Source organism: Alternaria conjuncta (genome assembly GCF_024043145.1).
Source record: "Alternaria conjuncta strain BMP 0040 chromosome Unknown scaffold_4, whole genome shotgun sequence".
NCBI classification, from domain to species: domain Eukaryota; kingdom Fungi; phylum Ascomycota; class Dothideomycetes; order Pleosporales; family Pleosporaceae; genus Alternaria; species Alternaria conjuncta.
In genome coordinates, this window is record NW_026250093.1 from 1,727,558 (window position 1) to 1,747,033 (window position 19,476).

The window sequence follows — 19,476 nt, forward strand, 5'->3', positions numbered from 1 at the left end:
ACTACGCGACCCTCCTCTACTTTGGTTGAGGTGCCTGGCGGGCACGCGGCGCCGAGGCTCGTGACAATGCAATGACGGCTGCTGTGAACAGATGGGGTTACCCTCGTAGACGTTACTTTGAGGCTGCAGGATGCGCTGCGAGGACGGGGCGGAAAAGCGGCGCAACAGCCTCTTGGAAGCCCAGTGCGGAGTCCTCGGGTCGCGTCTTCTGTCTATGGTGGCCTCTGGCGCAGAGCTAAGGGGGAGGTTGGAGAAGACCGTCGGGGAGTTGGCCGCATCATGGCAGGCACAAGGCCCTTTTTGCTGCGCATCATTAACATACCGAGCTCTCCATCAAATGCACATGTCGAATGCATGGGAATGCATGTATGACGCCAGGTGTCGCTTAATCCCTGCGTCGGCCATGCGCTAACCCCTCCCGGCTGGCACGCCCCCATCTGAGATTGCGCACTGCTCACACTCAGCCCCGAGTCGAGCCATCTTGCCCAACACTTTGGATAAATCCACCACAAAAACTGCCACATTATCCTTCTTTGAGCCGGAGATTTAATGCACCCCTCTGGTTCACCTGCATTGGGAACGACCATCACCTAGCAGAAGCACATATGACAAGGGCACGTAGTCCAATTGCGGAACTGGTCTCTATATCTTGTAGTCCGCCTTCATTGCAATCCGTCCGCACTCCAGAAACAGCAATAACTCGGCTGCCGCCAGTGCAGCATTAGATATTATACAAATCAAAAGGCTTGTGTTACAGGCAGAAGAGGAAGAAGAAGGAGCTCCAAACCTGCCAGATGGCCTCCCCCAATTCAAACGGGTATGGAAAGGAAATAAGGTAAAATGAGAAAAGGGTGGAGGGCCGAAAGTATGCAAGGAGAGAGATACAGCCCCAGTTTAGAACCGTTTTGTATCCAACACAACAAGGAAAAGGTGATGCCTGATGCTGTAGTCGTACGTCGTCACAAAGAAAAGCCGAGAGGAAAGGAGAGTGGAGCCGTTGGGGCGAAGAGTTGGGTAGAAGTCGTGGCGACCATTTACAGCGCTTGGTTGTACGCAATCCAGGCATCGTGCGCCTCACGCAGGACTAGACAGAAGTTAGCATCTGACGCACACATGGACAGGGTTGAAACCTACTTTGCAGAACCTGAGCTTGCCCAATGTACGTCTCGCATGCGCACTGCAAGGTACGCCCGTCCATGAAGTCCAGGACCACGCTGTTGGGAAGTTCTTGGCGATCTTGGTCAGGCGGGTACGGTGTGCGGAAGTCGCTGAGATGGAATCGCTTGACAATTCCCTTCTCGTTGTGTTTCGACGGACTGAGGACGAGGTTGCCCAAGGCGTCAATCTCAACCCATCGTCGTTTCCAAAGCTGCATCAGGTTAGCGTAAGGTTTGCATTGACAGTGATGAGACTTACCAGAGTGTCTGGGAACTGGATGTTCAGATCACCAACATGCACAGGCGGCGGTGGCTCGCGTAGAGACGCCAGAGAGGTGGAACGCATGTCGTTTTCGGGAAGTGCCAAGCTGCTGTTCGAGTTCTTCCAGGGCATGGCAGACATGGAAGAAGACATGCGCTTGAACATTTTGCTGGTGCGCGACTTCTTCTCGTCTTTCTTGTCCTTCTTGTCTTCCCTCTTGTCTTCGCCGTCGTGGCTGTGTACTGACTTGGACTCGCTCATGCGGCGACCGAAGGCTCTCCACGTGCTCTCGGACGAAGCCCGCGAAGGTGCATTGCTGGGCTCGCGGGAGTGTGAAGACGAAGGTGGAGGAGAAGCAGGCTCCGGTCTTCCACGGGTAGGGCTCCTAGGCGTGATGATTGCCTTTTGGTGGTCGATGATAAGAGGGCTCTGGTGGAGATCCAGTGGTGTGCTCTCCGTTGGCATCGCAAGCGTCGGCTTCATTGTGCGCTCATCGCGGACGATGCGGGCCGTCACTTGCACAGACTCCGGCTTCTCAACTCCTCGCTGTACGTTGTATACTGTCGACTTGACTGGCGCCGACTGTTTCTTCTTGTCAGGCGTTGTTGAAGCAGATGAAGCCAAAAACGAGGGGCTTTCGAGACGCGGCGTAGATTTCCCAGAGGGAGAGATCTCAACAGGTGTTGTTGCAAAGAATGAGGATTTACGCTGGGCGACGGAGCTTCTAGTGCTCAAAGCAGAGCTCGCAAGACTTACTTGTGAAGCCGATTCCCTGTTAGTCTTGTCTGCAAGTGCTTTGATCCTCTGCGAGATGCCAGAAGAAACGTTAATCTTCTTCGGCGCGGTGCTCGAGTCGGACTTTGGCGCGGGAGGCCAACCGCCCGAGATCTTACGGCCAGTCTGCTCAGGTGACAGGCGGCTGATGCCATGGTAATTCGACGATGCTGATCTGGGAGGCGTTTGTAGGTCTGTTGCAGAGGATTTCCTGGGGAAGAATGGGGTGATTGGCGACTTGGACACCGACATGGGCTTAGCTTGATGTACTGTAGCGCTTTGCAGCTCCTCCATGAAAGAATCATCCGACAGGTACTCGGTCTCGGATTGGTCCGCGCTGACTTCGAGTGGATCCAAGACAGCACGTCGCTTTCCTTTGGTCTCGTACCAACTTTGATGTTGGGAAGACGGCATGAGCATAGACTCTCTGTTGCGTCTCTTGGACTGTCCTTCCTCTTGCTGGTACCCTTCGTTCGACGGCATGTAGATTGTAGATTCGCGGTTCGAGCGGCGTTGTGATGGCATGTCATTCTCCCATGGCCTTAGGGTGTCCCTCTTGCTGCTGTCATCTGCGTCATCGAACGACGGCGCTCGCTCGGTAATTACTGGGCCTTGCGCAATCTCCTGTGCTTCTACCGGCGGTACGGGAGTTGTGCTCTCAGGAACCACAGTCGGCGTGCTGTCAACTGATTGCTCTTCATCCACAGAATCCGCATTGTGCGACTCTTCTTGCTCGTCAGACTTTTGCGATTCTTCCATACCTGCCTCGTCCTCCGAAATGGACGACGGCCGTGTTGACGGTGCGCCGGTGGAACCGTGGGTCTGGGCGGATACGGGTGACGAAATCGAAGCAGTAGAGTTTAAGTCGTCTGTCTCGGTAGGACCATCCGCGAATGCAAGGCCAGAGCGACTTAAACGTGACGAGGAAGGGAGATCGTCGCCAAGCAGGGTCTCCTTGTCGGCGTCAGTTTCGGCCTCAGGTTGTGCAGCGGAGGGGCCATCATCGGGCTCGGTCGCAGTAACGGTCGCATCTGTCGTAGTTTCATCTTCGGCGTCAGTCTCCACCTTTATCTCCGCGGCCTTGACTTCTACCTCCGATGCAGCATCTTCAGTCGCCTTGTCCTTCCGCAGCTGTTGGGCCTGCTGTTGTTTCTTGCGCATCTCGAGAGCCTTCATGAGCCTTGTCCGCTCCTGTGTCGATCCTCCAGCCCTGAGGTGACTCCTGTATGCGGACACGGGCATTGACTTGGTACTGGCGGGGGCTCTCGAGGAGTATACTGACGAAGCGGGGGATTGTGGCATCTCAGGCATTGGAGGAACCTGGTGTGGAGGAGGAATGGCGATTGCGGGAAGGGTGCTCGAGGCGTTGGTCTTGGACTCTTTCTTCTCAGCTGTCTTTCGTGCCGCCGAGCGCAGACCTGCCGGGAGCGATGACTTCGGTCTCGCCAGATCTGACGGAGCACTGCCCGAGGTGGATGGTCTCCTGCCTTCGAGCGATGGCCGCGGTCGCGGTCCCAGCTTAACCTTTGGTTTGGTGTACTGCGCGTAGTAGTGCTCGTACAGTTCGTTGTAGTTTGGTCGTGCAGTCTGCGAAGAGTTCCGGGGTTCTGGTCCACCTTCGAAGAGCGAGTCGTAGCTTTTGAGCGTGTCCTGGAGATCTGATAGATCGGTGTCGTCTGGCGTCGTCGGCCCTTCAGTGACCGTCTCCATGGTGACATGGGAGATCTGTGGTGACAACTTGTGCTCGACGACCTTCTCGTCCAACATCAACGGAACGGTCTCGGCTTGTGAGTTGATCGATCCGCTCCTTGTGAGATTGTCTTCGCTGTCTCTAGATGGCTCCAGTATGGTGGGTATGTTGGACTTGGCAGTTTCTGGTCGTGCGCTGCCGTCTGCATCGGGCTGGGCACCTTCCTCGGCGGCCTCTTGGATCCAGCTGAGCTTCTGCTGTCGCGACGATCCGCTGGAGGAGGAGCTCGAGGGGGCGGCGGTGTGCAGACTGCATGCGGCGGTAAGAGCGGCATCGCTAAGCTCTTCCGGGGTGGATATGGACAGGACGATGTCGTGGGGCGCAAACTTCTCGGTGATGTTGATGAAGTGGACACTGACGCGGGCTGTCGAGCGTTAGTCGTGGTCATGATAGGAACAAGCCTCCACATACCCTGAAGCAGTCGCGATGTCCCCTCGGGCACGTATTTGACCAGGACCTTGCGCCGGCGGTACAGCAGCAGGCCGTACAGCGGTGACTTTTCCTCGTACTGGGCGACGGCAGCGCGCGCCTCGCCAGCACCGCCAGTGCCGCGGGTCAGGACTTCGACGGCATCCCTTGACGTGTACCTGAGCAGGAACCTAGATGCCAAACGTTAACACGTGGTCCGCGTGCGAAGAAGAAATTGGGACGTCGTACCAACCGCCAGCTTCGGCGAGGGCACCCTGGTACGCCTGTGTGACCTCGACATTGTCCAGTCCGTTCAGCGACATGGTGCCAGGTCAGCCGGAAAGCGACGCTCGGGGGTGCAGACTCTCAAAGCCGTGCGTGTCTGCGGCGAAGAGTCGTCAAGTCGTGATGTTGAAAGCGCCTGAGGGCCAGGAGGTCCGGGCTAGTAGGGGTCATGCAATCAGGGATCCGAGGTGGCAGAGTATCAGAGGCAGAGGCAGAGGCGCATGGGGCGGCGGGCCATTGGGGCTGCTGCGCTGGGCGTCGAGGCAAATGGACGCTTCAGGAACTGTGCCGTGCAATGCGCCTAGCAGTCTCCTCCAAAAGAGCAAGCTGGAGGAAGGGCAGTGAAGGCGAGCGTGGAGCTGAAACACAGGGGGCTCCATGGCCTGAGAGCACTAGGCACTTTATCTCCGCCTCCCGCTCCACACGGCTGTTCACCGACATCGACTCCCCAGAGTGCGCACTGCACTGCACTGCACGTGTGCCCGTTTGTTCTTTGTTTTTGTGAGCGACGCGAAGCTGTACAAGCGATTGCATACAACGCAGTCTCCACGTGGTATCCTTCGATAATCTCGGATACTCGCACGCATGACAGCCCTGGCCCGCATGAAGACCCTCACCAACGCAGGTACAGCCGGCAATCCTGAGGCGCCCCAGGTCACACCCTATTCGATCAGATCGACAGTTACGGGCTGACGGCTATGAAAGCCTTCCATTGCTTGTGCCGCCGGTATATCGCCGATGACAAGGCGGGGAAGAAGAAGCAAACAGCTGCCAACCCAGCAGTCGATCGCAGTCCCAATGCGCATCTTCTTAGCTCAAATTCGAGCATCACCAGACGTGACAGCACCTCGCAGCTGTACTAGTCAATATAAGTGCTATAACACGACATCCTAGTACATTCCACTTTGTTGAGGGCCTGTGGGAACGCGTCGGACCTTTGGAAAAATGCCACTCGACTCCGCCGTGCAGTATAAACAAGCTTCGTGCATTGTTTACTGCAAAACACGGTACGCGTCGCGGACTAGGAAAGGCTAGACGGCAGTCCGTCTGCAAAGCTCAACTACCTCGACACTAACTCTTCGATGCTGCCCCGCTATCCATCCAGAACAGCTTTGCCCCTTGCAGCGACCCACGTAAAGACACCATGCACGTCGTTGGCCATGACCAGGCATGCGCTGCATCGCTGATCGGTCGGTAGCGGCCGCGAAAAAAAGATTGAACAGTGAACCACGGCCATAACCACAGCCTTCTGCCTCACCACCACCACTCTACAAACGTCAACGTCGACCCTTCAATTCCAAAACCCAGCTAGCCAAATCTCCGGTCCCAAACTATCGCATTGCGAGAAAAGCAATAAACGGCTATCCCGAACCACTAGCCACTACCCTCAACCCTAACAATGACATCACTCCCACCCGCCAGCGCCCTCCCCCACGCCTCCGAGTCCACCCTCACCAACGTTCTAGACCTGCTCTTCGAGCCCTCGCCTCCCCTCCGCACCATCACCTTCCCCGTGCTGCGCTCCGCCACCTTCCCCAGCTACGACATCCTCATCACAGCCGTCAATGCGCAGCTCGCTGCCCTAGCTGCCTCTGACGACGAAGCCGATGTGAAGAAGTTGTCTGAGATTCTGTGTGCGCACCCGAGGTTGGGCGAGAAGAAGGTGGATAGCGAGCAGAGTCGGAAAGAGCAGGCGCAGTTGCAGCAGGGTGGGGAGGAGGAGAGGGAGATGCTGGCAAGGTTGAATGAGGAGTATGAGGGGAAGTTTCCGGGGCTGAGATATGTGTGAGTTTGGTTGTTTCTCGGACTTGACTTTATTTGGGGGGTTGTGAACTGATTAATGGTGTAGTGTGTTTGTCAACGGTCGCCCCAGATCGGAGATCATGGAGAACATGCGTTCGCGTATTGATCGGGGTGATATCAAGGCTGAGCGGCAAGAGGCCATTCAGGCCATGTGTGATATCGCTCTAGACCGAGCTACCAAGTTGCAGAAAGCATAGGATGCGACTTCATTGGGAAGAAGAAGTCTCCAGAGTGGGCTGAAATATGTCAGTCTCTGGGACGGATGAGTTGGAGTTGGAATCTCGGCATGTTAATTATTTCGTACTTTGAATCAGATACTGTTGTACATGCTACATGCACTTTTGAACATTCATACGAAACAGAAAACGCCAAAAGGTTCCCCTTTCCTTCATCTACATATACAACATTCCTACCCAGACGTGAATGTTTGCGACGAGAAACCCCCTAAACTCCAAACCCTTGTCCATAGGCCGCTAAACAACACGCTTTTCCCGCGAGATAGTAGTACAACAAACACTAGAAGCCGTCATGTCCTTCTTTTTTGTGGCTTCCGCCAGCCCCCATACTCCGGACGATTTTTGTAATTTTGATAATACAAGGAAGTTTTTTTCCAGATCGAAAATGCGATGCGAAATGAAGTTTTCACGTCTTGTTTGGTAGGAAACGTGTGGTATGCGCCTTGTTGTAGAAAGTCTAGGCGATGTCGTTCGGTGGATGCGATAGTCATGATATATGCTGCAGATCCAGTAGGTAGATTCTATCGCGTGTGAAGCTCGCTCGTTGAGTACTAGTCTCATGATCCAAAACGCATAAACATCAAGTTTCTCTGTCGTCTACGCTCCTCGTCGACGTCGTTTGAACGGGCAGGCTCATTTCCTCGACCCGGGTGATTGTCCAAATGGTTCCATGCTGTCGGATTCTGTCCCATCATCGATGTATCTAGTGCAGTGAAGTTTGGTGACTTGGACACCGGCGGGAAGTTCGGTGAAGCGGGAGCAGCCAATGGCATCAGATTCGGCGAGGCAGGTATAATCGCGGTTGCCGAGGCGAAATTGGGCGATGTCGATACAGGAGGGAAGTTTGGTGACATTGGCGCTAGTGTTGGGGCAAGATTAGGAGAAGCCATCGTCCGTGCTGTAGGCATAAAGTTTGGCGACGTTGCGGCCGCGGTGTTCACGGCGAGCATCTCCGGTGACACTGATTTCGTTGGTAAAATTGGCCGGAAGTTTGGCGACATGGCGAATGAATCTGTTCTCTTGGATGCGGACTGCGATGTTGCGAATAGGGCGGGAAAGTCCGGCGACGTTGATGCGAGTGTGGGTGCTGGACTATCGAAGGTAGACGCGCTTGGCCATATCGCGTCTGCGCCTTCATCTACCTGGTCGTAGTCGCCAACAATTGGTTCTTCGTGGCCCAACACGTTGAAGTCGGAAAACATGCTCGTGGCATGTGTAGTGTTGGTGTATGATGTGGTAGATGAAGTGGAAGTGACGGCAGAAGGCGAGAAAGGCACCTCATCGTCATCCTCATATGGATTTGGTATCGGCTCATCTTCGTCGTCAAGATGAGCGTACGGGTCGAACGCATCACCACTATCTTCAACGTCGAGAGCGTCATAGTTTGAGAGTCCAAGCGGCGATGGCGGTAAGGGTAGGTAGTCTCGACGTGGTGCCGGGTCTCTTGCAGCGTGAGACCATGCTTCGTTTGGCGAGCGGAACGCGGCAACCTCGTCGGAAGGACTTCGTAATGTTGGGGATGGCGAGGTAGGCGAAGGGCTTCTCGAAGACGCTGGAGAACTGGAAGGCGATCCAGATACTACAAAGTGGCCTCCAGTCCTCACAGCAGCACTGGGCGGTACTGAGGGGTCCCGCGAGTGTACCGGTCTCGTATAAGTGTCGACACTGCCATGATTGAACTCTAGCCTAGCCAACTCAAGTTGTGCTTGTTCTTTCTCCTGCTCAACTGGCACACGACCACGTCCGTACTGTGCCTCCTTGGTCACGATACATCGTCTGCGTATGCCATTGAGGATGGCAGCCTTTCTTAGCAAGTTTCGTCCAAGAGCCTTTTGCTTGGCCCATACTGCAATTTTAGAGCTACCACGATCTACGATGTTGGTTGCTGGGTGCGAAAACTGTGGCGATAGTCGTGAAGTGATGAGGAACAATCGAAGGCGCCGCTTCTTCTTCTGCACACAAGAATGTTCCCCATCGATATCCGCCACCGCTCGGCTGCGCTTCCTGGATCCGCACGGCGATGGGCGAGGCAAAAAGGTAAGCCCCATAGTGGGCTGGGGAAGTATATTGAACTCCAAAGTAGACGATTGCCCAATAGGAAGTAGGTTTTCGAATCTTCGAGTTGGTGATGTTGCGTGCTCGGTGGGGGCTTGCATCATCCTCCGTTGCCCAACTTCATGCACTGTCTTCGGGAGATGGAGCTGGTGACGCGAATCGGCATTCTCGCACAGCAATCCTGATCTAGCAGTGGCGAGGTGTGATGGTGCTAGTTCAGACTGTCGAAATGTCGGTATGCCGTGCGGATACGGCGCGAGGTTGACAGATAGATGTGGAGCCAAAGACGCCGTGCTAACGAAGGGCGAATCTTAGCTTGGGGTGTAAGCGTGCAATATCGAGGTCCGGCCTGTCACGAGACGACCTCTGGAGCCCGAGACGAGATGCGAAGTAAGCATGCGCGTGACGCAGTTACTGATTGGGCGAGTTAATATCGAAAGCCAAAGGGTCGCCAGCGAGGGAACATGTCGGTGCCAGAGAGTAAGCAGTCGGCGACGATGAAAGTGGTATTCTGTCTTGTGCAGAAGAGGGGCTAATAATATCGCTAGGGAGGTGCAGGAGCGGATGACCCAGCGCTATGGGCAAGATGCGGAGAACCCCAGTAGCCATCTGCCACACTACCACTAGTGACATGCACACATCATCTTCTTACTGGACAACGTGAGAAGCTCTTTGCAAGCCACGGCTCCCAGACACGCACTCGGTGGATTGACCACTGAAGACTCGACCGCAGCATCGGTCAAGGCCAGCTTTGTGAGGCTGCAACACGTCGTAGCGGAGGCGAAAACGGGACTTTTTGCTCGTGTTTGAGGGAAGAGGCGCACGCGGACTGAAGAGGAGGAGATGGGCGCTGGCCGGTCGGAGAAGGTCTCCATGCCCAAACTTGATTCAAGTGAGGCTTCAAGCTTCAGGGGTTCCCGTCTGTCAAACCCTGTCGCTCTTCCCCAAGATGCCGCCGATCAGCCCAGACCCCGAATCCTTCAGCTGCAGCCAACGAAAGCACCATCACGCTTTTCGCCATCCGCCATCGAGCAGGTAGAGTTTGCGGCCATGTCATCACATGAGCGGCGCTGGGTTTGACCTTGTCAAACACAGACAGATGACAGCAACACGCGCGTACACCATCAGACGAAACCACGTCGCAGCGAATGGCATATTCGATGTCCGAGGCACAGTCTGACAGGGTCTAGGGCACCGACGATCCGAGAACCCTGGGGTTGTGCGACGCATTCGGCTCCCCTCGAGCTGAGCTGCACGACATGGGATTTACGATCGCCCAATAGCGGGGCAGTCGCTTCGATGGCTTGACGAAGATGCCTGGATCACTGGGCAGCAATTTCAAACATCTCATCGTAGAGCCAGACCGCTCAAAGGCGAATCTACGTAGAGGAGGTGTATGCGCGATGCCTCCTTCTTTCACATGCGATCGACGATGCTCCTACGTCTATCTCACTGTCTTGATGTCAGCAACTCTGCCCGCGGAGAACACCTTTCGCCTCTGCGGACCACGGCGCTCTACGAACAACAGCCACCTCACAATGTCGTGCTCCACATGTGACCTTCCGTCTGTTCGTGTAACAACCTTACGTTTCGTTTCCCCTTCTCCAGTCCTGCACTCCAGCTTACACCGCATCTGCAGCACACGCTGCACTCCGCACTGCTGCACAACACACACGCACACTCATCCCATTCGCCCACCCCATCCTAAATCTGCAAGTCGTCACGAGCCCTAATCTCGCTCGTCTCGTTCGACGTGTCCAAAAGACTAATGCTCAAGCTCGCACATCGGCGACCTCCATATTCGCCTTCTCTTTTTGTGCTGCTGTCTGCGGTGAGAAGAGGGTGGCCTAACACTGACGCTCCTTCCTCTTGAACAACAAAATTCACGCAACGCATGACAGCCCAGCCCAACCCGCATCCGTAGCGCCATGCATGAAGATGAGGCTCAGCGTGCGTCGTTTGAAGGAGAACTCGTTCGTTTTACCGAGAGAATAAGCAATATGGACGCCACCTACACCACATCGCGATGGGTACACCACCCACCTAGTCTAGGTGAAATTACCAATGAGAAGCTCCTCGGCAACACACTTCCTCGAGATGCGATTTGCGGCACAAAGCTTGCTATGAGCTTGTAAGTCGATCAGGATCCGCGAGTATACAGTAGTGGGCGATTGTGCTGTGTTGGTCGGTGGAGTGGGCCGAGGGGGGAGGACAGTCCCGTCCCGCTCTTGGCAATTGACGTCTGAACGGTGAGTGAGGGATAGTAGAGCCCGAAAGGGTAATTAGAGCGAAGATGAGAGAAGGGTATTTGAGATCATGGTAAGTTCGTGACGGAGAAAAGCTCCAGCAGAGGATTTGGCTATTATGTACACTGACATGTGTTCGACAAAGTATGCTCATGTGATTTGCGGGTGATGAGCCATTAGATCAGAGGTAGACATGCACTCCGCTTGTTTCCCATTTTAATGGCTGCTGGTAAGACGTAAATTGCTCAACTACTTCCGCTACGTAGTCGAGTCTCCAACCAAGTTCACTCTGTTGGTGTCCACGTGGTCCCTTCCACGAACACACTGTCTCTTTCCTGTACTTTTGTCAACCCGGAGAGTATGTATCCTTCAGTGCGAGATCGATCACACTGCTTCCTTGAGATGATCAGCGTGCTGGTCAACGTGTAGTCGCATCAGCAGCTCTCGATGCTGCTGCCTTGTCTCGAAGCTTGCCTGTATTGCCGTTTCTCCTATGATGCTCTTCCTGCTTCATGTGTGGCTCTATCCCTGATATGAATGTCTCAGATCATAAGATCAGGATCTGGCTGCCAAAGATACAAATCCTTATCCGCACTCGCCAGCAAATTGGTCCTCGGGTTATATCCTACAACAGCGCTCTTGCCCTGTCCCGGTAGCTTCTCCATGGGCTCGAGCATATTATTCGGCGCTGGTGGTTTCGAAATATCCCACACCAAGAGACCATCCTCGCCGCTACCTCCGATGAGGAACTTGCCATCTGGCGTGAGACACACGTCGCCCTGTCCGTTTGCAGGACCACTGCCATCGGATTTGGCACCGGTCTTGTTGGTGACCGATGCGCTGGGCGGAAGACGTCCTGAGGAACCGGCCTTGCGGTAGCAGAAATGCGTCAGGTCGCCTGAGAAAGCGTCTAGCACGAAATGGCCGCTGCCGTTCGTCGCGACGACGAGACTCTTTCCGTCGTTTGTAAACTCAATCTTGGTCCATTCGACCTTTTGTCCTCCCATGAAGCGCTGCTCCGCCTCGAGGAGGTCGAATGTCGCAAACGGCGGCTTATCGTAGTTGCGCATATCGTAGAGGAGGACGTTCTGTGTAGGCGGGGATGCGATCGCGATGACGGTCGCGGAGGGATCGTAGGCTGCGAGGTAGGCGCCGTGGAGGTTGAGCATGCCGACGTAGTTGGGGGATTGTAGGTTCCATAACCGCACCGTGTTGTCTTTTGAGCAGCTTATGAAGTCGTCTTTGGACGGACACAGGGCGATTGAGGTGACTGTGTCGGTGTGGCCCTTGAAGTAGCGGATGTACGAGTTGTCGTGTGTGGAGAGGAAGCGGATGGTGTCGTCGATCTTTGTACTCGCGCAGATGATGCTCTGAGCATGGTGGCTAAAGCGCGCAAGATGTACGCCGTACTTTTGGCTCTTGAGCTCCTTGGCGTGCTTGCCTTCTTTGCAGTTGTAGATTTGGAGGGTATCGTCGTCGCGTGCGACAATGGCTAGTTCGCCCGAGTCGTCAAAGTCGAGGGATGTTACTGAGGTGCCCTGGCCGCCCGATTTGAAGCGCTACAAGGCGTTAGTACTGGACGTATACAAAGGTAGAGTATCTTCGTCTCACCCTCTGCGGCCGGAAGCTCGTTATGACGTCGGCAACTTTCTGTGTCGGCGGGCCTGCAGGCGGCGGTGGAGGCCCGCCGCCGGGTGTCGCTGAGCCAGCCATGTTCGAGTTGAGCTCCTAATCCTCTGCTGCGACAACTGCGTTCATCTCCACCGCTTCAGTCAGCGAATCAGCGGGCGCGTAAACTCAAGCACGCGACGCGACGTGGACAATTAGAGCCGGCGGAATGCGCTGAAGAGTTGCAGCAGATGGAAAGAAGTGGGTCCGAGCGGTCTTACGTAGCTGTCCATGCCGAGCCGAAACCGGAACGATTATTCATATTCACCTTGACATTTCCTCACCATTGCCATTGTTACCGCAAGACGTGTATAGCTTCGGTTTCGCCTAGTCTTACTTCCATCCCTAATTCCTACAACTATCCTCCAGTCGTGTTCATGATCGCGCGGTAACCCACGTCGCTACCACTATCGAATACGCACTCCACCATACTTCCGACTTGCGCGCCGAAGAGTCGCATAGAGTGTGAGAATGTCTACAACCCTCGGGTAGGTACTCAGTATAAAATTCAAACACAGTATTAATTGTATTAACGATGACCCCCACCAGCTCCTTCATAGCCGGCGGCATAGCAGCATGCGGTGCAGTCACAGTAACCCACGGCTTCGAGACCGTCAAAATCCGGTGCGCGTCTTCGCTCGCAGCACCTGCGCGACCAGCTCGTTGACGATCGCCCAGACTACAACTACAAGGCGAGCTTAAAGCGAAAAGCGACGCGCCGCGATTATACAAGGGCGTCTTCCACGGTGTGAGCGTCATCTTGAAGAATGAAGGACCCAGAGGTTTACTACGCGGTCTGGGATGCGCAGTATGTCTGGCACATGTTTCCGGAACGAGCAGAAACTGACGCGCCCAGTACATCTACCAAATGACCCTCAACGGCTGCAGACTAGGCTTCTACGAACCCATCCGCAAGACCCTCACCAATGTCGTATACAGCGACCCAGCCGTCCAATCCTTCGGCATCAACCTCTTCGCAGGCGCTTCATCCGGTATTCTAGGCGCAGCAGCCGGCTCTCCCTTCTTCCTCGTAAAGACGCGGTTACAATCCTACTCGCCCTTCCTACCCGTCGGCACACAACACAACTACCGAAACGCCGTCGATGGCATGCGGCAAATATACAGCGGCGAAGGAATCAAGGGCCTATACAGAGGTGTAGGACCAGCTATGGTACGCACAGGTTTCGGCAGCTCCGTACAACTTCCCACGTATTTCTTCGCAAAGAGGCGGTTAGTGAAACATCTGGGTATGGAAGAGGGCATGCCGCTGCACATTGCGAGTAGTACGGCCAGTGGCTTTGTCGTTTGCTGTGTCATGCACCCTCCGGATACCATCATGTCGCGCATGTACAACCAGACGGGCAACCTGTACACATCGGCTTTTGACTGCTTGAGTCGGACGGTCAAGACGGAGGGTATCTTTGCGCTGTACAAGGGCTACTTTGCCCATCTGGCGCGCATTCTGCCCCATACGGTATGTCAGACAGATGTAATAGGTGGGACTCGGTCGCTAACATTGACATAGATTCTGACCCTTACGCTCGCCGAACAAACGATCAAGCTCATGCGCTTGGTAGAAAACCGGATAGGCGTTTCAGACGCCAAGGAGAAGATATGAGAAGGGCTGCTTGTGAGGACTGGGGGCTAAATCTGCGTGCATCACCTACAACCTCGCGGTGTCCGACATACCATACGCAACTTGACGAGACGGTGCAGATACCTACGAAGAGTAAGGATATACCGAGAACGAAGCGAAGCGTTTCGGATACAAAACGAAGGACACATACACAGAGAGAGAGAGTTGAATAGATACCAACACCAGCTGGTAAATGGCTACTGAGATGTTAGAATCTGAGAATATCCCGTACATCTAATACTCCTCCGACTTGGGTCCCTGACGTGACAACGAGGGATGTCTATAAAGTCTCGTACGTCCAGAGCAATCCCACTTTATTCATCATCCTCCCACCCCTCAGGTAGCCATCCAATCGGTCTCGGTTTCCACATCCCCAACACCTTAGTCGGCCCCTTGATCTTCTCCTTGACCACCCCATCCTTGCCCTCATTCTTTCTAACCGGCAAAGCTTTCTCAATCTCCTCGACATCGACGTCAACATCCATCTCCTCACCCCCCGCTCCCTCCGCCCTCGCAGCCTCCAGCACCTTGCGCCACAACCCCTGATCCACCACCTCACTCCCCATGTCCAGCACCTTCTCCGCAACCTTCAAATTCCAAAACGACGGTTCAGAGAAACACACCCCAAGCACATCTTCCACAACCTTCCTCTCCGCCGCGCCTCCCCCTCGTACACCCGCCCATTCCCCCGACGTAAGGACATGGACAATCCAGTCCTGCAGTCCCTCCCTCACAGGATCCATCTCCGGATTCATCATTGCGCGCGCAGCAGGGGACGTAGCGTTCATAGCACGCATGAGATGTTCGACTAGAGTCTTGATGTGCAGCACGCCGGCGTCGAGGCAGAAGGCGCGGAGTAATGGTGTCCAGATGATGAAGGCGCCGGACATGGTACTGCCTAGTTTCTTGTCTGTGGGTAGAATCATTTTCTCGTCGACTAGTAGGTGGAGGAGTACGCGCTGGGTCTGTGTCGAAGGCGTGGTCGTAGCAGTGGGTGCGTAACGCAGGGTATACGTCGATAACGCTGTTTCAGCAGCCTTACTATTATTGTCTTTCTTTCTGTTCTTGATCTCGGACTTGCGCTCTTTGACGTAGGTTTTTAGTATGCTTTGGAGTTTTTCGCGGACGGCGTCTCGGCTTTGGACGCCTAGTTCTTCCTCTTCTTCTGTTGCGGGAGCAAGGCTACCACTTATCTTGAAGGCATGGTCGAGTTGGGCCCAGTACCATTCCCAGAGCCAGGAGAGGGACTCGGTGGCTGCGCGCTTTAGCTCGGCGAGGGAAGGGAGATGTCGGTGGACGATTCGGTGACGGGTTTCCAGGAGGGTGAGGGGGAGTTGGAGGGATTTGCCTGGAGGGAACCAGGAGGGTCGGTCACGGGTTAGGTCGATTTGCGTGTCTGCTAGGCCAGTGATGAATCTGGGCGTGGTGTTAGATGGGGGTTCGTATGAATTTAGAATGATGTTGTGGTCAGGCTAGTATGAGATCATGATCGATAGGTTGTTATGGAAGATGATTTGGTGGAAATGGACGAGGAGCATTGATAGTGATCGGGGAAAATGGTGCTGCAAAGCCATAATGAACGAGTCCTATGCAGAGGCTGTAGGAAAGCTGCTGAGATGTTCATGAATCTCAACTTGAACACACCTACCTCGATATCGCAGTCGCGTACAGCAACCGCAGTGCATTATGTTGCAACTCGCCTCTTGCATCTTGAAGCACTACATCGACGATATCCGCCGTCGAGTCCAGCAGCAATGGCAAGCCATCAGGTTTCCGTAGTCGCCAAGCAAACACCTACCTCTCATCAGCACACTGTGGCTGTCGACTCTCCTGCAGAGTATATTGGTTTCTTCCAGCGTACCTTGTTCACCGCCTTCTCTCTCCTACTAGTCTCAGGACTATACAGGTCCTGGCGCAGCTGAAGCAGCTCGCGACTATCACGCCACGCCGTAACAACAAACCGGGTATGCGATTCCATATTCTTAGTCGCAGTCGCGCAGATTGACGCGTTTCTGCAGTGCGAAAGTTTCAAACTCTGCTATTGGCTAGCTCAGCACCTGGGCATGTAACGTCGCAGGTGAAGGCACGTGAACTCGCGTTGGAAATTTCCTCAGTCGTTCCAGATTGCTCGCCCTATCGATAAGCGCTAAAAGTCTCACCCATGGCCTTTAGCATCGAGCCAATGACGCAAAGCCACCCGGCAAAACCTTGGAAGTGTTTTTTTCCTCTCCCCCATCTTCCATCCACGCATCGCAAACCTAATCTCGCAAGCCACGCTCCCCAACTTCTGGAACCTCTGTTGTCTGAACTCTTAACTTCGCGCTACTTGCTTAGTCTCCGGTGACGACCATGACAGGAGGGAACAGGCAGCGTGGCACATCCTGCTGCTCGGTTAGCTGGTAAACTTCGGCACTAGACGCCCGGAGGAGCTCAGATGTTCGGTCAGGGCAACTGAAGCGGGTCTGGCCGAAGTTGGGCGGAGCTGAGCAGAAAAAGAGTGCAGAGACCAGGACGATGGTGCAGCATCCATAGCCTTCTGCCGCGCAGGGCTGGCGTGGCTCGCTCCGTCTGACGGCGTAACGATCGGTCGGACCGTAGAGGTGTCTGCGTCACTCCGACATGGTGTGTGCGTGTTTGCGCCCATCAATCATGCCACTTTGTGAGGCTGATGCTACTCTGTTATTTTATCGGTCTTCGGTCCTTTGCCGGGCGTTGTGACACAATTGCGCGCTGGCCTTGTTGCGTCAGACTAGGACCGGAGGACGGCGGCATGTCGCCGACATATGATGTTGGTGTGTCTTGTGCTGGTCGCCTTGGAATGCAATGTGTTTGGTGCACTAAGGGCTGGTACATGGCGGCTTGCGCCGAGACGAGAGTGCGTTGGGACCACGGTTGAGCGAAAAGGCTAGAAGCGTTGAAGAAGCTTGTGGGTTGTGGAGGACGAGGATGCATCGTGTTACGGCATCCTGTGAGTTCTGGGGCAGGCCAGGTGCGCGATGGGGTGCACCTTCCTTTCTCGTCAACGGCTCACTGCCAGGCTTCTTGGGCACTATGTGTTCACAAGCATCATAGAGTAGACTCGTCAGCACTGCATATTGGGCCAAAGTATGGTGTAGTATGATTGATTTGGTTGATGATGCTATCTAATACATCATCTTCATCTGACCTCATAGTGAGCGATGCAAAGCCTCACTCTATTGCCGCTAAAGGCAGGGTATCTCTAAGTCTCTTTTCCGGTCCCAAGCGGAACCATGCAAAACGCCGCGCTGTGCTGAAAGAACTCGCCTCGAAAAAATGCTCGCCTCGAAGATAGGGCAATGGACCTCTGTCGTGGTCGCACGTTTGAAACAGACATCTAGATTACAACCAGCCATATCCCAGCCCGGCGTCCCGCACCGGCATGGTGGGCTGCTTCATTTGGTGAAACCACCACTCCTTTGTCACCGACTCGTCTTCGTCGAAGAAGAAGCTCTGTCCTTCCATGTTGTTTGGTGTTTGAGCTTTGACATGAACGGGCAGGTGCTGTGCCTGTTGTGCCGGTAGAGGCGGCGATGGCTCCTCGACGCTGGCCTCAGAGCTGGCATCGTCATCTTCTTCCTCTTCATCGTCAGCCTCAGGTGGCTGCCAAGTTTCCTCGAGCTTGAGACCCTTTCCAGTTCCTTCGTTGTTGAGGGCGCCCCAGCTCAACGAGGGCTCTGGTGCATCGTAGAGACCCAGTGCGACTAGCTTCTCGCCATCGTCGTCTTCCATATCTTGATCTTGCTGAGCAGGGTGTTGAATAGGCAGGAAGTCGGAAGATGCTTGAGCCTGGTTCTTTTGAGCCCATTGCTGCAGGTACCATGGTAGAGGCTCGGTCGAGGGAGTGTTGAGAGAAGAGTGGACATAGCCGGGTGTGGGCTGAACGCTTTGCCAGCCGCTCTCGGACTGGGTGTTGGTGTATGTCGGGGTGCTGGTCATGGGTTCGAACATGGAGTTGCGTGTGGACAGAGAGTAGAAGTCAGAGCCGTGTTGAGAGTCGCGGGATGAGGGAGAGTAGTGTTGTGACCAGTGTTGTTGAGGCATGGGCTCGAAGTAGTTGGTTTGTTGCGAAGCCTGGAATTGTGCAGACGATGGGTGCCAGCTCACAGGTCTGCTTGGCTGGGGACGGTCTTCGGTTTCCTCGGCTGGTACACCGAACATCATTCTGTAGTGGTCGTCCAACGAGGCGTAGAGCTTGGTCTCGGTGGTAGTCTTTCTCCTCTCCATGCTCTTTGGGCTGTTGTGGTGGCTCTTTGTCTTTTCAACACGAGATGATCGGGTTGCTGATTGGCTGCCTGAGCTGCGAGAGGTACGCCGGTGAAGCGTTGAGGTTTGCATGTGGCCGGACATGATGGGCAAGTGGTGGTGTAGTCAAGTCGGAGTGTGGGAAGGCAGTGATGATATACAGTAGAGAGGCGGGATGTCTCAGCGGTTTGTATGTGGCAGGCGGTTGTGTCGGTGACAATCAGTCTTGTCTGACCTGGAAGCGTGCTGGGTTGGGGGGCATATGCATAGGTATATGGGGTGCCAAGAGATATAGACAGATCAGGAAGGGTGGATGGGGAAATTGAGGTAGAGTAACCTCGCGGCCGGAGTCATGGTACAAGGACGGCCAGGGCCAGGCTAGCGAAACTCAAGAACAGCTAATAGTGGAATAGGTGCAGACAAGGAACGGGAGTGTATTGACTATACGGAGCCACCAAGGGATGGCTCGGTGAGGTGCGCTGTGACGACTAGGGCCAGTGGCACGGCTGGAACCATCAACGAAAGGCATAGTGCGTGGAGCGAAAAGGAAGACTTGGAATGACCAAATCACACGACAGGGAAGGTAGACGAGGGCGGCGTACCATGTATCATGGCGCAACGCGCAACGGAGCATCCGTGCAGCTAGACGACGGCCGGCTCATGGAGAAGGCAGGCCAGGGAACCACAGCGCCCGCAACGATGATGGCAGAAAGCGGTAGTGCGACTAGGCCCTGTCGAGCGGTGCAGTGCGACTCAGCTGGGCTCCACGCCGGGGAGAGTGTCGTGTGCATGGGGCGGTGGCCCTCCAGGCGGTCAGCTAGGGACGAGGAGCGTCATGTTTTAGCCGCGCCTGCGCATGGCATGATTAGTGGAAGGCGGCCGGCGATACTCCATGGGCGACATGGGGCGTCGTGTGTGGGAGGCCTGCAGGAC

The 19,476-nt window shown here is 54.8% G+C and overlaps 7 protein-coding genes across 7 annotated transcripts; 2 read left to right on the plus strand and 5 right to left on the minus strand.

Annotated features, from left to right (window-relative positions):
* Positions 1-1,034: 1,034 nt before the first annotated feature.
* On the minus strand, positions 1,035-4,674 carry J4E85_003432 (uncharacterized protein; the record flags this gene model as incomplete). The annotated part of the gene is made up of 5 exons (XM_051467700.1): positions 1,035-1,084; positions 1,135-1,369; positions 1,417-4,307; positions 4,355-4,542; positions 4,601-4,674. The coding sequence occupies 5 exons, from the start codon at positions 4,672-4,674 to the stop codon at positions 1,035-1,037; spliced, it is 3,438 nt and encodes a 1,145-aa protein (XP_051328859.1).
* Positions 4,675-6,035: 1,361 nt separating this feature from the next.
* Positions 6,036-6,636, plus strand: J4E85_003433 (uncharacterized protein; the record flags this gene model as incomplete). Its single annotated transcript, XM_051467701.1, has 2 exons — positions 6,036-6,421; positions 6,486-6,636. 2 exons carry the CDS (start codon positions 6,036-6,038, stop codon positions 6,634-6,636), a joined length of 537 nt encoding a protein of 178 aa, XP_051328860.1.
* Positions 6,637-7,551: 915 nt separating this feature from the next.
* On the minus strand, positions 7,552-8,723 carry J4E85_003434 (uncharacterized protein; the record flags this gene model as incomplete). The annotated part of the gene is made up of 2 exons (XM_051467702.1): positions 7,552-7,767; positions 7,818-8,723. The coding sequence occupies 2 exons, from the start codon at positions 8,721-8,723 to the stop codon at positions 7,552-7,554; spliced, it is 1,122 nt and encodes a 373-aa protein (XP_051328861.1).
* Positions 8,724-11,518: 2,795 nt separating this feature from the next.
* J4E85_003435 (uncharacterized protein) lies at positions 11,519-12,689 on the minus strand (the record flags this gene model as incomplete). Its single annotated transcript, XM_051467703.1, has 2 exons — positions 11,519-12,535; positions 12,588-12,689. The coding sequence occupies 2 exons, from the start codon at positions 12,687-12,689 to the stop codon at positions 11,519-11,521; spliced, it is 1,119 nt and encodes a 372-aa protein (XP_051328862.1).
* Positions 12,690-13,179: 490 nt separating this feature from the next.
* Positions 13,180-14,262, plus strand: J4E85_003436 (uncharacterized protein; the record flags this gene model as incomplete). The annotated part of the gene is made up of 4 exons (XM_051467704.1): positions 13,180-13,268; positions 13,323-13,452; positions 13,501-14,118; positions 14,170-14,262. The coding sequence occupies 4 exons, from the start codon at positions 13,180-13,182 to the stop codon at positions 14,260-14,262; spliced, it is 930 nt and encodes a 309-aa protein (XP_051328863.1).
* Positions 14,263-14,594: 332 nt separating this feature from the next.
* On the minus strand, positions 14,595-16,258 carry J4E85_003437 (uncharacterized protein; the record flags this gene model as incomplete). Its single annotated transcript, XM_051467705.1, has 3 exons — positions 14,595-15,696; positions 15,929-16,074; positions 16,142-16,258. 3 exons carry the CDS (start codon positions 16,256-16,258, stop codon positions 14,595-14,597), a joined length of 1,365 nt encoding a protein of 454 aa, XP_051328864.1.
* Positions 16,259-17,640: 1,382 nt separating this feature from the next.
* J4E85_003438 (uncharacterized protein) lies at positions 17,641-18,648 on the minus strand (the record flags this gene model as incomplete). The annotated part of the gene is made up of 1 exon (XM_051467706.1): positions 17,641-18,648. The coding sequence occupies one exon, from the start codon at positions 18,646-18,648 to the stop codon at positions 17,641-17,643; it is 1,008 nt and encodes a 335-aa protein (XP_051328865.1).
* Positions 18,649-19,476: the final 828 nt, after the last annotated feature.